The sequence below is a fragment of the Tyto alba genome, unplaced genomic scaffold, assembly GCF_018691265.1.
Source record: "Tyto alba isolate M040663 unplaced genomic scaffold, T.alba_DEE_v4.0 Super-Scaffold_1, whole genome shotgun sequence".
NCBI lineage: Eukaryota > Metazoa > Chordata > Aves > Strigiformes > Tytonidae > Tyto > Tyto alba.
In genome coordinates this window covers 12649518-12666762 of record NW_024881261.1, presented here as the reverse complement: position 1 = coordinate 12666762, position 17245 = coordinate 12649518, and the positions used below count along the sequence as shown (strand labels likewise).

At 38.4% G+C, this 17245-nt stretch overlaps 1 protein-coding gene across 4 annotated transcripts in view; it reads right to left on the bottom strand.

Annotated features, from left to right (window-relative positions):
* Positions 1–17245, bottom strand: part of SORCS1 (sortilin related VPS10 domain containing receptor 1) — a 305446-nt gene that overhangs the window by 169979 nt on the left and 118222 nt on the right. For all 4 annotated transcript variants that reach the window (XM_032988691.2, XM_042790410.1, XM_042790397.1 and 1 more), the window contains exon 3: positions 3999–4098. In XM_032988691.2, the coding sequence (XP_032844582.2) occupies positions 3999–4098 (100 nt within the window). The remainder of the gene's footprint in view (positions 1–3998; positions 4099–17245) is intronic.

Sequence of the window (17245 nt, the reverse complement as noted above, 5' to 3'; positions counted from 1 at the left end):
ATTGTCAGGTCTTATACAGGAAAGGGTAAGTAACACAGTGATGCAATTTCATTAAGAAAATATTGTCATTCAGAAAAACACCAAGCAACAGCAATAGGTCATAAATGTAAATTGTAAATAACAGTTGACTTTGTGCTCATTTTTATTTTCAAAGCACTCTTCTGTAATACAACATTCCCTGCAATGTCTGGTTAAAGGACTTAATTTTGTTCACTAAAGAGACAAGAATTGGAAGTCAAAAGCTTTTAGAAAGAAATTGTCATTCATAGACTATGGGAAGCTCTGCAAAACCTGTGTATTTATAGATACATTTTTTTTTTCCTAGATGGAGAAGAGCAAATAAATTCTAACAAACAATTTATTCAACACATGTTGCTGTTTGTTCTCTTCCAGAATGTGAAAATCATCAGAAATTCATGAAAAAATCTATTAATTATTTGAATAAATCCAATTACATGCATTCTACAGTTCATTGTTCCAACTGCTCTGCTTTGCAAGGAACAGACAAGACTATGTACAGGATACACCTGTTTTTTCATTAGAAGCGATCAGTCTTGAGACAGCAAAGTCCAACGTTTACCTTCTGTTTCAATGGGACTATTCCTAAAAGTTAAGCATGTGCTAAAAGGATATTTTTTTTTTTTCCCCCAAAGAAGGCAGCTTAAGTTAAGTACATGCTGGCACCACTGATGAATCACTGTTGTAGCAAGGCCTTGTTGTCCAACAGCTTCAAGATAAAAAATGCACCATTTCTTTTCCACTACTGAAGAAGCCTTTTCTTTCTGCTAAGGAATGCCTTGTAAAACAAAGAACTTTGAAGGCTGCAGGTGCAGTCAGAGTAATCACTTACCACATATAACAAATATTTAGGGAAAACACTCTGTTAGCATTTGCCCAGTATTAACTGCAGCAGTGTATAAACCCTTCACACTAACAGTATGAGTGTTATAAAATTCATGGATTTTAGAGTAGTTGAGTCTTACATTTAAAAAAAAATTCTGCAGCTACCTACCCAGCCCACATTAGTGAAACAAGATGAAACTTTCAAAGTAACCAGAGTTTCTCCCAGTGATATCAGCATTTCGGGGAGGAGAGGCGCATGGGGGGTGCAGCAGGATCAGGTCTCAGGATTTATAGGATTTTGCTGAAAGGGTTCTTGGTGCCAAATTTGTAAATATGTTTCCTTCTGCTTTCCATTCTATAACAGCAATGATAAAAACCCTGAGTTTCAGTATTTTTGGTTTCACTGAAAAAGTATTTTTGGTGTGGAACTATACAATAGCTCTACACTCTCTTCCCCATGCCCTCTTAATCATGGGGGACTAGTTGGTGTCTAAATTTAAATGTTTATTGGAGGAATGGCCTGATGTTCTACAGAAACAGACAGAATAAGAAGGGCCTCCAAGCATTCTCCCTGCAAGACTAATTCTGTTCCTGATGAAATAAGTTTTGGAAAATTCAATCTTAGACCATTACACAGGTCCTTTCATCCCAGGTGTTGCAGCTTTCCTCTGGCACCGTCCCATACTGATTACAGGCCAACTCTAGTGCAGTCTACTGCCAGAAGAGGCAGTTCCACCCTTCCACCTGAAAGCTTTTCCCTTTCATCTATTTGTTTTCTGAGTTGGAAAGCGATTAGTTTTCAGGCAGATTAGTCCTTGATCCAGCTCAACAGATGGCTACACAAATAAGGATGGCAGTTTGAGGGAGGGAGTGGGAAGGTGCAGCCAAAGGTGGTGAAGGATTTTCAGAGTCAGTCTGCACTTAAGTTGGCTTAACATGCTTGCAAAACCCTTAGTTTCTTCTTAGGTTTCTCTGCACCACAATAGCTAAGGGATCATGCAAATTTTGCCCAGCTAAACCCCTTCTTAGTTCTAGAGAACAGTATTATTACTCTCCAACAAACATTAGGCGTGATTATAAACATACCCTCCACACCACAGTTTCTGTGCCAGGAGACCAACCTTTCAAACCTCAAACCTGAAGGACATCTGAGTGATCTGGTAATTTCATTCTTTAGCTTCTAGTGAAAAGCTTCATCTCGTCATCAGGGGTCAGCTGCAATGAGCAGACATCTCTCCACTAATTTGGGACCATTTAATCTAACTTTTATCAGTAGACTCAAACGCGTATTTTTTCTTGTTTGTTTTGATTATGATCATTTATCTCCCCACCCCTACACCTCTTTCCAGTCTTGTATAATCATAGCAATGTAGGTAGGTATGAGGAATCAATCAGTTAGCATTACAAAAGGAAGTGGTAGCCAACTTCTTTTCTGAGGGTCTTCCAGCAAAACCAAAATTCATTAGAATAGGTAAGGACTGCAATTCCACAGCTACAATCAATTAATCAGAATACCATTAAGAGAGCACTTGATAACTGTCTTGTTAAGACCACTTGAGGCAGCTGCCTGTAGCAAGGAAGTGGAATGCATGATCCCAAAAGTTCACTCCAGCTTTATATGTTCCAGTGTTTGCAAACACTGTTTTACCAAGAGGAGGAAGAAAGTGTCTGAACATCAGTCAAAGGTTCCTTGGTTATGAACAAAACATTATTCACAGGCTCAGGTAGGATTAAGTATACCCTGTCACATGTCTACACCTCAGCTGGTGGTATGGACTTCCACTTACAGTCAACTGGAGGAAAGTAGGTGATGTTAAGATATGATCTGTATCATCCTAGGGTCAACTTCTTAATAGGTCAAATGACTCAGGCCTAGAAGTGTCTGTTTCTTTTGAACAAAGAGTTAAACATGAACAGCAAGAGAACAACGTTAAGCATTGACCTCTCTGGTTGGGACAGCTCCCTCTTCCTTTCATGGTCTGTCTTAAAGAATACAGAAATGTTCAGTATAAGGAAAACAGCACCACAGTGACCTCACCTGCCCAAATATGCACAGCCTCCTATAGAAGCAAGTCTTCACTACAACTTTCTGCTGATGCAATTCAGTTCTGCTCGTAGTAACTCAAACTATCCACTAGGACAGAAAGCAGGGAGAGAAAACCAGTCTAGCCAGGTTCATATTCTATCTGGTAAAGAGCTGGAGTTGGGCCTTCCGCCCTCTGCCTGTGCACTGCAGGCTCACAGCTAATAAGTCAAGCGGACAATGGTGTCACCACTACCAGTTATTTAATCACATTTTTATTTTATTTTCAGTCATTTTTTTCTGGACCAACATATGAGGAAATCTGAAAGGAAATTGCTAGTAATTTCAGGATGATTTAAACTACGTTTTCATTTCCATACCAAAACATCAGTAGTAATGATTGTCTATCACCAAATATGAGAGTTAAACCCTTTTTTAAACAGCATGTGAAGGAGAGTCTTCAAACACTACATGGTTTACTAGCATATCCGTATGTTAGCCCATGAGAATACAAGTCATCAGCATCATTATGAACGGTGCTTCATCACTTCCTATCACATACCTCCAAATTGCAAAAATTTTGTCAAAAACAAATCTCAAAGAAGGCATCAGATTCCTTTACGAACATGTCAACATTATAAATTCTTAGCAAGTTGTTAGTCAGTAGGGTGCTTGCATGATTAAAACCTTCTGGGCTTCGGAAGGCATTTTCTCTGCAGGAATTTGTCAAATCCTGTTCAGTTCACTATTGGGAGCACTTAAAAGACAAATCATGTTACATCCAATCTGGCCACTGTAGATGCATTTCTGCCATTTTAATGAGTCTCTCTCACTTTCAGACAAAATCATCACCATCCAGAAGGTAAGCAAACAATTAAATGCATGATACCTATTATGCCTAACCATTTAATGGCTATCTTTTGTCAATATTCCCTAAAGTACACTGGCAAGTAGCATAGGCAGTACAAACTGGCTTATATTTTGGTAAAGCTACATATTTTTTCTAGGGGAGGGAGACAGAAAGAGAGAATTTCCCACCATTTAAACGGTAACAGATATTGAGGAAATTGGGAAAGATCACCAGGAAATTGCATCATTAAAGTAAAAATGAGACAGCCACATTATCACTTACCTTACGCTTGTTTGTTGGACAAACATACAAGTAGCTCAAAATAGTCTTCAGACCAACTTTATCATTCAGTTTCTCATATGTTGTCCCATAATCTGTTGACCTACAATCGAAAGAGAGATTTCATAAGTACAAACACTTAATCACAAAACTACAAGTCGCTTGGCGGCTTTTCAATATAAGTCATGCTTTACATAGCAGAATGGCTCTCTAGAGCTTTTTGAATGATTCATGTAGTATATAATGATACTTAATTATATACACAGAGCATCATGTGAGTGCTTATAATTTGCATTTAGATTAGATTAGGAAAAATTAAACCAGAATCTTCCCAAGATAAGAAATGCTAAATTCTGCATATAGAAGATGATAATGATTGTCAGAAATGCCAAACAGCAGACAGCAACAGACCAAAATTATCAATTTATTGTATACTCCAAGCTTAGACTAATTTTATTAAGAAAAGACTCTTTTCTCTACATATTCCAAAGTAGCTGCTCTGGCTGATAGTTCAGTGAAACTGGAGTTCAGTTTTCTGTGAAAAACATTTATATACTTTTGAAAACCTAACTACCTGAGCACTAACACCTACAATTTATGTTTGGCTTTTTTTTTTTTTTTTTTTTCCACATGGACTAGCACGGTATGAACACATGCTTTATTCTTGCTTTAAGAGACACCATTCAGTAGAGAAAATAATATATTTCTGATATGAGGGTTTCCCATAAGGACACTGACTACATGTCTTGGGTAAGAACAAAACAAGTAAACACAGAAGACTGCAAAATTCCAGTAACTTCTACTCTTAACATATGACTGGAGCCAAGACCAATTATCAGCAGAGGTTTTGTTCATTATGCAGCTCATGCTTGCCTGAATTAGGTCCTAATATCCAGCGGATTTAGATAATCAGCCCAAACCAGTACAGTTGGTTTCCACAAATTACGGAAAAGTGACGTGTATCTGGGTTAACAGAGACATTTAAAAGTATAACATATTCTTGCAGATAATAAATCTGCATCTTGTCTTTAAAATGTAGAAATGGATTAATATAGAACTTCACTTGCAAGCAATAACATGAGTTTTCCTGTCTGTTAATCCTGGCTAAACCTGGCTAAATTTACAAAGGTATTTAAGACCTCTGTGAATTTTTTTAAGACCTTGGAGGGTGTTACATTCCTGGATCAGGTTCCACACCTACATTCATATCACAACTCTGGGATTTCAGATTTTGCAATCAGTACATGAATAAAACAAGAAGGCAGCAGCTTGGGGTTTTACCTGTTAAGATGAATTGCACTAAAATGTGGATTTGCATTAAAGTTGGGTCTTTCTATTCAAGAATTTTACCAAAGCCTGTCCCGGTCACATAACAACTGACCTATGGTTTACGACCATAGCTTTTTCATTTCTCTCCTTCCCCCACAATAAACATATGCACCCCATGCGCATATATGACCTTTGTTGGTTAGAACATCAAATTCTTTGTTGGTTAGAATGTCAAATTCTCATCTACTGATTGATCTTTCCCTTTATAAGGTCATCTCTATCAGGAACACATATAAACTAACTGAGTTATTTCCTCCATGGACTGAGAATACTGTTAGAGTTATTTCTGTTACTATTTCAGACATCTTCCAGCATTCAGGTGAAGGGGGCCACAGCAAGATGCTGAACACAGCCCTGTCAAGGACTGCTGGTTAACTTTGGTTACCCCATCCACCTCACCACCCAGCCTTCTCAGAAATTAGTATTTCTGTTGCAGTCTGACTAAAACAAAAACCTATCCTTTGTGACACTTGGTCTGATAAAGACATGTAAAGAATTCAAGGATTAAATCTGATCTGCTGAGTTAGGAAAAAACACATTAATGAGGTGATGCATGTCTTTATACCATTCATGGTCATTTCAAAATGGGGCCCTTCAAAAGGAAGTAAGTGAAGAAAATCTGACACATAAAACTTGCTTTGAAATTTTAAAAGAAAAGCTGCCAGTACCCCTTCCACTGCACAGACAAACAGATGTTGAAGGCCTATTGCAAATGGTAATCTCACTCAGAATTGTCAGCCATTTCTTTCTTCACATTTCTAGGCAATTATTTTGCATTCATAGCTTTATTTACAGGTAACGTTATACAGATGGAAGCATGTACTTCTGTCAACATCTATACAAGCAACTGAAAGATTGGAAAGCTTAGAAAAACATCATTTTTTGAAGATGAACAAATACACAAGCAATCAAAGGAGCTACTATTAGATCTTACTCTCATTATCATGTTCAAAACTAGCAATAGCCAGTCCTTCTAACTGCCCAGTTACAAGTTGCTGTTTCTCTTACACCACTTTATAATCATCTTTAATTTTAACAGGGAGATAAATGTTATACAACAGCAGATAGGCACCTAGAAGCGCTTTAACACAAAGAAATGGTGACAGATACACACACACAGAGCAACGGAGCAAAATAATTGTATGGAATGAAATACTGCATAGACATAAAGCCTCTGTTGGGATCTAACCCAAGGATATCACCAACCTGCATTCATCTTATTCCTACTATACATATGTATACAAGCAGGCATTGATTAGCAACCTGGATAATGAGCTCTTCATTTGTCTTATTAAATGGGTGTATAAAGCAGCACGAGACTCCAAACCCATGAAAACATATCAGCTGTTTGGTGATCCAGCAAGGCAGCCTAGCCTAGAAGTGTTGCAAAACACAGATGCACCTCAGCAGGGTGTAGGCAGTAACAAGTGTAGGATCAACAAATTCTATCCCAGTTATATGAAGGGGAATTGTTATGTTATCAACCAACATCTCCCACACTTTGTGTGGTAGGCTGCTTCTCTGAAGCTCTGCAGAGAGAACTCAGTTTTATTGCATCTGTATAACATGAGCAGAGCAAGGAAATGCCTGGATAAATCATCTGAAAGGACTAAACCCAGGACCTGTAGAGCTGAAAACACAAAAATGAAACTATACTTTCTGAACCATCTGCTGAAAAGCCACTGCTACTGAAATAACTATACGTAACTGAGTGAACAGTAAAAGCTCTATCTTCTTAGCTCTGGTGTAGACATGCATGTTACAATGGTTTCTCAAATTGCTGGTGGGGGTGGTGAATGTATACATGTTTCACAATTTTAAATCCCTGTGTGAATTGTTTCATTTTGGCTTGATTTGTCTTTGTATAGTTATAGGCTAAGTCAAAGTAAATCCAGATGAGTTTGAAATAGGAAGGTCTGCAGAGAGATTTGATATATGTGCATGTCTAACTAAATATAGAAAAAAAATAGATATGTGTTAGGACATTTTGGATGTTACTGAAATGCAGATGATACTTAGCAAATTAGTAATATTCAGAGTATTCAGAATTGAATCTAAACTTCACACCTGTCCCACCATTTTAATTGTAATTGATCTGATTAAATCCATCCCTAATTTTACCAGTAGCTGTTTAGACTCAGACTCCTTATTTTTTCAGTAAAGCAAAATGATATCTGCAAACACCTAAGAAGATATTTTAATTATTACTAGTTCATTTGACAGTATAAAAAAATAACAAAACTGTGGGACTGAAGCTCTGACTTCCCCGAGTAATAAATTAAAACAAAACTAGAAACATGTAGAACAATTTCTATTTTGCAAACTATTTGCAATGAAGTTGACATTTAAATAACTTCATTATTATTCACTGACAGGGCTTTTCCCTCTCCTCCCGTCAGGGTAAATGACATTTCTATTACAGTATTATAATAAACTACTGCACATTTTAAATAAAGTCACTGAATTCCATTAGTCCACCTACTGTCATAAATATATCTCAATCCATTCCTACCAGTATTTCACAATTATAGGCATTCTGAATCAACCAGTAACATGAACCCTATGGAAATTTTCTTCTTTCTCAAGAAGTGTAGACTGAAATTCAGAGGACTGCCAGTTTGAATATATAGACTAAATAAATTCCCTAGCAAGTTTCTGTTTCCTTTGCTACAAATTTAAGGTTGTCTGTACTTATTTTACATAAGCTGCTGAAGACTTGAAGAATCAACCAGTTGATTGTTTGGTCAAGGTTTCTTTTGCAACAAGATCTTTCTGGAACACTCCAGGAGCAAAAATTAAAAACATTACATGCGGGCATGCAGACTTTAAGCTGTGTATCATCATGTCTCCTGCCTATTCGAGTGCAGTTTTCTTCCAAAAAAAGACATATGTTAACAGATGAAGTTCCTTGTTATAACACACATCATTAAGAAGCAATCACTTTAATTGGCACCATTTACTTTTTTTTTTTTTTTTTTTTTCTCCATCACTTAAGTTTGGTTTTCACATATTAATGTGACTGCTTCCACCACCTCCACCATTGGAAGATTGTCTGTGTGTCATGTCCCCACCCTCTTTCCTCCACAGTTTAATTTGCTGCTCTGACTGCTGTCCAAGTGGCAGCCAGCCCTGGGAGGCAGGACCAGAAGCATCTATAATGTGGTTAGTGAGCAGCAGAGCAGGGCAGCCTGTCATAACTAGGTGCAGTGTGAAAAGATGGGCTCTAGCCTATTTCTCCTTCTGCACATGAATTCACCCCTAGCAGAAGTCAGGTATTTTAAGTAAGAAACTGCAATGACTATTAGATCATCTGTTCCAATCTCCCACATAACTACGTTTGCCACCTGGTTTGCCTCCAAAGGGACTGGACAGTTGAGCACAAGATTTGCCAGTTGCTATTGTATTAATCTCTACATGAGCAGATTTTTGGATAGAAGGCTTTCAGATCACACAAGGCAGAACTGTAGAGTCACAGGCTGAACTTGCAAAAGGCTTTCACTGGACAAGTTTTTTAATAAAAGAATGATTAAGACATTAAAAATTATCTTTCATGTCTGCATGTGGAAAATACTGGAGCCAGTAGTTCTGGAGCCTATCTATATTCCTGTGTGCAATGTTTTAAGCCTGTCTGTAAACCCTGCTGTATAGTTGTTGACTTTTGCATTCTTTCTTTCTGGGCTGAGGTTCTATTCCCTCACCACTTAAATTGAAACTCTTTCCTTTATGGTTTTATAGCCAAGTACTAAAGTTTCCCATTGATTTTTGCCATGCCACCATGTTTCACAAAAGCTAGCAATGTCAAAGTCTTCTTCGAGAGCTAACCATTTAAGTTCACATGCTCTTCCTATTAAGCCTTTCACAAGCCATTGATAGATGTCACTTTTGGTCTGATGCCTGCTTTGTTTTAACTCCTTCATGTGTAACTGATATTTTTTCCAGAAAGTAATAATGTCTGATCTCAGCTTCTCTCTCAGGGAGGAACTGGGTTTATCCCATTCGTTATTTTCACAATAAATTACTCTGGCTTTACAAATTACTTTGCTCCACCTGGACACTTCTCACCACTGGCTGTCTTTCTAACTCATTGCATAAATAATTCCCCAAGTCTTTGCCTATTTCTAGTGGAAACTGTTTGCCCAACTCATAGAGACTAGCACATTTTGAGAAGAGTTCTACATCTACACACTGAAGAGCAATTACAAGATGCAAACACAGTGAACCTGGTGTCCTTGGACACAGTTTCCATACAGCAATGAGGCAGACCTTGCCCTCATTTGTACAAGTCTCTCTCTTGAGATCACACTCTGAATGGCTACCAGTGTCACCCCACCCCCAGCACACGGGTTATCACATTAGAAAGTCTGGGGAATTTTTCCCATGGACTTTTTAAGGCAGGACACGGGATTTTTAAATAAAAGTCCTGTATCGCACTGAGCAGCCCAGGCCTTTCAACACTAAACTAATTTGTGTTCCGGACACACTGCCTCTGGCTAAAAGCCTTTCTGCAGATTGGGACTAGCTGTACTGAATCTTTTTGCCTTTCCTGGCTTCCTCTTCCTCACTTTCATTAATGAATCTTGGCTGATTTTTTAGTGATAGCTCATTTGCTTTAAGCAGGGATTAAGCTGAAGTGAAGCTAGTTCAGAGAGGTTTTTTTTGTGTTCGTAAGAATTTGGTTGAAGAGGGCAGCGTTAAGTGGTCTGACAGCAGTGACAAGCCAAAGAGTTGGTTAGCATTTCTTTAAATGTCTGTAATGGCACTACACATGTCACAGCATTAAAACACTTCAAAATTACCCTGGCAGGCTGAAATTAACTTTTAAAGACATCTCCAGGGTAAAGAAAAAAAAAAAAGATTTCAAAACTCAAGGGACCCACATGTCTCACTCCCTAAGTGAATGCATTTCTGATTACCTTTTTTTCATGAGGTCATCAACAGGCTGGCAAGTATTACTGTTCCCACTTTCTAGGTGGGGGAAATGGAAGGAAAGACTAGATAACTAATCCCTCATTTGAAGAAAGTCTATGACAGAGATAAATGCAAGTCCCTTTGGGCTCCAACTTCCCACTCCACCCTAACAGTGTAAGTTTTCTGGAGTTTTGTGTGTGCAAATAAGAATTGGAAAGAGCTTTAATATCAATGTCGAAAGGAAGAAATGCAAAATTAAATACAGTTTAAATGTGCATTTTAAAACAGATTTAAGCCTCCATTTTCAAAATATCTTGGTTTTAGTTTGAGTTGTGACTGTAGATTTTACTAGAAATGAAGTTACGAATTTTTATATGAATTTATCAATATGTGTATTTTTTCCCTTATGGAAAGAATTTTTTCATCACAAAAAGTTTACCACCTACAGAAGCCATCAAAAAAACTTGGAGAATAAAAGGGAAAAAAAAATTACAAAGAAACAATGGGAAACTATGAAATTGACATTTCTCTGCATAATCAGCTAAATTAATTCAATTTTCTTCTTCTTTTTAATCAACTTTTATTTGGAGTAATCTAAATGAAGAGAAATATACACATTTAAATTTCTTGCAATTTTTGACTTAATATAGTTCAGCTGATTACTGCTATAAATAATTTAAAGATGTGACAAGCAGGAGAAGCAGCTCATATTTTAACATCCAATCCAGAGTTCACATATTGCACTGGATAGTTATTAAAAAAATCTTACCCAAATCAGGAAAAAATGACATGGGGGGAGGGGGGAGAGCCAGAATATGTTACCTGTAGGTGACCCAGATGAGTTGTCTATTTCCCCTTAAAATAACGGTTGAAGAAAAATAAACTTGGCTAATTTACATTCATTGCTATTTCATCTGAGAGTTCGTAACTCAGGTTAGCAACCTAAGCAGAGAATACCTGTCCCTCTGTCTATCATATCCAAAGTAGGGACCACCCATCCCAGAATCTGTAGCCACATGACTAAACTTCCATCTGCTGATGCAACCTGTAGGCACAGGTCGTTGTTTCACAGCCAGCCACTCTCCTGTTATCGTCTGGGGCTGCGCTGAGCACACACATGGGTTTGGGTACAACCCAACCATTACGGCTTCACCAAGCTGCACCTTCTACCATACGGCACATCTTCCATAACTTTCAAAAGGCCAAGAAGAAAGAAAAACCTTTGCAATTTGGAAATGTTTAGGAAAACAAGTAGTAGTTTAATACGTCTGAAGATTCGAATCCCTCTGTCAAGGTTAACTAGAATTTGGTCAATAGCTTCAGGAGTCAAAGGATGATGATGGTGGGAATCTTCCAACAGGACAGAGGATAGGTCATATAGGAAAAAAGGAAGCCATATAATCGGGGTGAGGTTATTTCTTACTCTTTTCTATGTCAGAGGAGATGTGACGGGAAACAGTCACTGATGATGAACATGCAAGAGTTCCCAGCTGAACAAGACAGAGGAGCAAGCCTACTAATCCCATAATTCACAGCATTAAGCAGCAGCAAGACTTATGACTGTTGAATGTAAGGACAAGGAAAAGAAGAATTCTCCTAATAATCTGGTAGCACATGAATGCCAACCAGGCTGGCAAGACTGAAAGTAGACAGAAACTTAGAAGTCTCTCCAACTGCCCAAGCAGAGTGCAAGGCCCCGTAAGTGCTTTTCTACTACCTGAAAGCTTGGAAGAATTGTGCTGAATGGGCTTAGGCACTCTTGTCCTGAAATTAGAATGATCCATCCATATTGATCTACATTGTCCTTGTTATGATGCAAACCTTGTCCCTCTGTGAACTGCTAAAGACTAGTTCACATCTATTCTGCTAAAGCATAGCATCCTTTGCAGAGATCAATCACACCTGTATTGTCTATGGTGAACAACCCTTAGAATAATCTAGTCTGTGTTGCTCACCCAGCTTCTTCTTGGAGACACCTAGTAAATTAATTGGAAATGAAAACCTAGGGAAGAGACAGTCTGTGGTAGAGAACATCAAAAGCAAAGTAAAGAATCAAAAGTAAAATGAGATAAAGCCAAAATGCCAATGTGGATATATCTAACTGCTTCAGTTGTGGTGACACATGTATCCTGTTGCACAGTATCTCTTCAGATCCTCCCATCTTGCCAAACTAGCCATGGGATAGCAAAATTTAGATAAAACTTCCATGTTTAACAATCCAGAGGCATCTTGTGCTTGCAACCTGACATTAAAGGTCTTTCTTTACACCAGTTTCTGATGCTACTGCCTTTTTCAGGAGAAGTAACATTCCACTGTATTGTGGAGATATGATTTTTTACCTTCAGGCTTCACAGAAATTGCTGTATAGAGGTTGGATACCCAAATAAAAGAACAAGATAAAACACTTTAGCAGAGAAAAAAGATAAGATTTTCCCCCTAACTGTTTCCCTAATTTTAGACATCTGTCCTGTCTTTTTTGACCAATAATCCCCCTTTTACTGCACAGTACAATGGTTTCTCCTGCCAGCAAGCTAGGAACAGAAGATTCTGGCAGTTGATAAAAATCAGTTCCCCACTCCTCTGCCTGCTGATCAGAGGTCAGATCCTAAACACACTCTCATGTAAATCCAAAGTATTTACTATGGAGATGCACCATCGTACACATGGAACTGGACAGCATCAACAATCAACTTGCCCTAGCTTGAAAGCAGCTGCTTCCAGGAAATCAGAAGGATCTCTGCTGTCAGAATGCAAGACATGAAGATTTTTCTTTCAAGTGTACAATTCTCAAATTTTTGTGGAAAAAATAATGCACTGAGATTTGACTGGACTCTGCCCCAAAACTGTCTTCTAAGAAATGTTTTGCAAGAATGGACTGTAAATCCAGGGGTTTGTGTGTACAACCCCATTTTGGGGGCCACAGCTACACTCTGGAACTCTTCTCACACTGCTGTGCTAAATGACCACTTGCAGGATTAGCTCTGGGAAAGGAGATGGGATGTCTAGGTCAGAGGACTGCATTTGTGGCAAAGTAACTGTGGACTTACCAGCTATTTTGCCTGGCTAATAGACCCCCAGCAAGACTGGCTGTTGCCACTGAGGGGAAGGTAAGTGTCAATAGAAGGAACTGGGGCTTTCACATCCATTGCTTGGGCAGCAGAGAGGAAGACTCTCCAGAGCTCTCTGCCTCAAATCTCCCTTCCAGCTTATCTTCCAATGGCCTGAAAGACATATCTCCAGTGTCTTACTGACAGAAGCAGCAAAAATCAAGAAGAGTGTAGGGAGGCTAGCAATCATAACCAATTTATTTATTCTAATCCAATGCTAGGTGAAAGCCTGCAGCAAGAAACAAAGGGACAGTGTCATCAAAGCAAGACCTCCATCTGATCTTCTCAGTGTAAGACTTAAGAGGATGTCACTAGTGGTGCTCTGGTTGAAACATTAGTGCCATCTCTCCTGATCTTTCTATGAGCCATTTTGTGCCATGGTGGCCTGGATGCATGCGGCAAGGGAACAGTAATTCCAGCAGGACCACTGATTTTGGGAAGCTAATTAATATATACCGAAAGCTGAATCATTATTTACATTTGTGCATATGGCCATCGACAAATAAAATCTCAGCTTAGCCATGATGGATATTAAAGTTGTTCTTCCTTACATTTAAATTAAAAGATGCCTTTTAAATCAGAAGAATTAAGAATCTTCTTGCCATATGTTTACATGGGGCATACTGACATCACCACACCCTTAATGCCAAATTTTTGCTTATAAAGTGGTTCTTTAAGTGTTACATCTTCCCATTCCCACCCCCCCCTCCCCCCCAGTCTGGTGTAAATCACACAAATAGCTAGGACTGTAGCCCAGTAATCATCACACTATTAACTTTCTAATTGATGGTAATGGCCAGAATAAATTTCAGGCACCCCAAGGGGTGGTTAATGGATTTTGTAGCTTGAGGGCAGAGCAACAGGAAGCTTTTCCATTAATCAGTGAGAGGAGACAACTATACATGTCCCTACACTCCCCACCCCATCACAATACTGAGGTCATTGAAGCTTTGTTGAAAAGGTGGGTGTTGCCAGGCCAAAAAAAAAAAAAACTCTCATCAGGCTGAGCTCAGTTACAAGGTTTGATATACTAGCTCAGCAGAGCTATGTTAGCATCTATAGTCACATTATACATCCAGAAAACTGCTTTAGCCCATCTCCAATTAAGAGCAAGAAAGAGTTTTATTGCATTATAAAAATGTTGCAGGTCTTCTCTGGCTTTTAGTACATACCCTGCAGAAGAGGCTTTCTAGCTAGCACCATCCAAGCATTTGCAATACAATACACAATCTTCATTCTACCCTGCCAGTGCAAATCAACAGCTAGAAAGCTTAAAAGATCCAGACAGCCCAAGACATTATTTTCAAAATCACTGTCCAAGCCCCCTAGTTGTTATAATGGAGTTACTCCCAAGGACGAGTAGCATTTTAAAACCATCTAAAAATGTGCCTCATGCATTAATTTATATTAAAGTTAGTTGGAAGATGGAATTCCCATCCCTTAGGCAAAGCTAATGAAATTTTTTTGCCCTGTTTTAAACTATCATGATTCCCAAAATCTGAATAGAATAAGAATAGAGGGGGAAAAGATTAAGTAAAAAAAAATGTTCAGAATGTTTCATACCACTAGTACCAGCTTTATCATTATCCATTCAATTGAATATTTTATAATACAGTCTGGCTGTCACCCCACAGGAAAAAAGCACAAATGAAGGAAGGAGGAAATCAAAACGGAATGCGTTTTCAGTTTCAAATCATTCTGACATTTTCTGTCAAGATTTCATTTTTAAAATACTGCAGAAGATTTATCTGACTAATGCTGCATTTTCCAGCATAAAATTGTTCCACTGAAAAGGTTTCAATTAGTGCTCTGAGTCTTAGTAGTGAACAAGCTAAGCTGTTAGCTAGACTGTTACTCTACCACATCACCTAGGAAAGAATTTACTGTCACTGAATATAATAACTGTGCTAGTAGATTATTTGGATTACTGTACCCAAGAAACACTAATTGAAACAAAAAAGGCCCAAAAAATAGGCCTCAAACCAAAGTTGACTTCTGAGTGAATTCCCTGACCAGCAACCAGCATCTTATCAGCATGAAATGCAACCCTGGGAACAATCCCTGAAAACTGTAAGTAAACAACAGGAAGTAACTATAAATCCCAAATGTAAAGAAAAACAGAAACTCCTCAGACATGCCCGGATCCTGGCCCGATTCAGACATGCCTGAGTGAGGCATGTCAATCTACCAGATATCTCCCGTGCATTTTGTATTGGTTAGTTTGTTAAACTGTATAAAAGCCGGACCCTCTCACAGCAAAGACCGAGACACTGCACCTACGAGCGGACGCCCTGCGTGGGACTTCCCAATTGCTGGGAAAGGCTCTCCGACCCTCCGCTGTGACGGGGGTCCCCAGCTGATGAATGGGTCAGGGTGATGGTAAAATATGAGGGCAACTGGTGATGTATCTTTTTTAATCACTATAGCTAGCTTTATGTAGTAATGACTAGGTGCATTACCTTGCTTATTCTTTCTGCTGCTTTAAACTAAAGCAAAATAAGCCTATTTCTTTAGCTTGGTGTCTGTGTCCTTTGTGTTAACCCAGTCAACTGGCAAAATACTAATTAATGCTTTAAAGCAGGTAAATATAATGAGTGTTACATTTTTTTTCTTTTTAAAACCATCTGAATGATGCAGCTATACTGTTTGTGTCAGTTTCAAATAACATACATCACCCAGAGCCATGCAGCTTTATTTTTTCGTCTTGGTTGGTAGAAGCATATTTATCACTATGTATCTCAAGGATCGGTGGGGTTATAAAGCTTGCTTTTTATAGCTACTCTTGGGGTATCGAGCAAGTGACAGTAATTTGTTCCTTTGACATCTAACCTTAGGTCAACTCCAGTAGCAGAAGATGGATTTTTACAGGAAATGAAATGAAAGTACACAGCAGAAGATTAATAACATTTCCTAAGTCTGAGAAGAATGCATGCTCCCAATCACTCTGCAGGAAAAATGGTCAGGAGCATGTGCTATGTATTAAGAATAGAGCAAGATGCCAAAAAGGTGAGTGTTCAAACAGTCTATTAGCAAACTGATACACTGGCATTTGTGCATAGAGGAATTGCAGGCTGATAGTCTAGAAATGAGCTCAGCACTTCTGGTTCTTTGATTCTGAAAGTCATCTTTAAGTCAGTGCCAGCTACAGATAAAATGGGATCTTTCTTTCATGTTACTGGTAAACGATAAAAGAAAGTTAAATCTAGGCTGTAAATTCCATATCAGAAACATCTTGCACAAGATCAAGTTAACATTTTACTCTGTATTGCAAAAATATGTTGTATTAATTATATTTTCTGTTTGCGAGAAAATGAAGACTGCAGATTAAAACTTCTTGAAAAGATTCCTTGATACTAAAATCCTTACTGATGGGCCATATTCATCCATTACTCATAACTTAAATGCCTTTAAAAAACATAAATAATGGAATTTGACCAGAAGGTTCTACCCCACCCCGGTCATCTGTTTTTAATTTATTTGGAATTAAAATTATAAGAAAGGTCTTTCAAAGCTGTGGGTGCATAAATATATTAATTATATATCCAGTCATTAAATAATGATACCAACAGGAACTCGGCCAAATACTTGAGAAGTCCTTCTACCTTCATATTACAGACCTATCATCCTCAGCCACCAGAAATTCCCTTAAAAAAAAGTGTGTCTTTCAATGTCCTCAGAAAGCCAGTAAATTTCAGCTTCACTGACCCCTGAATCTCACACATGACCACAAGAGCCACATAAACCCCCAAATTTATGTCTAATGCACAACCTACCTCCAACAGAGTCCATCACTTCCAGTCATATTGCTGCTCTATGCTAACACAATCATGCAACTATGAGTGCAACAGACTCAATCAGGCTGCAAAGTGTGCCCTACTGGACAATGGGGAGGTGCTGGTATATATT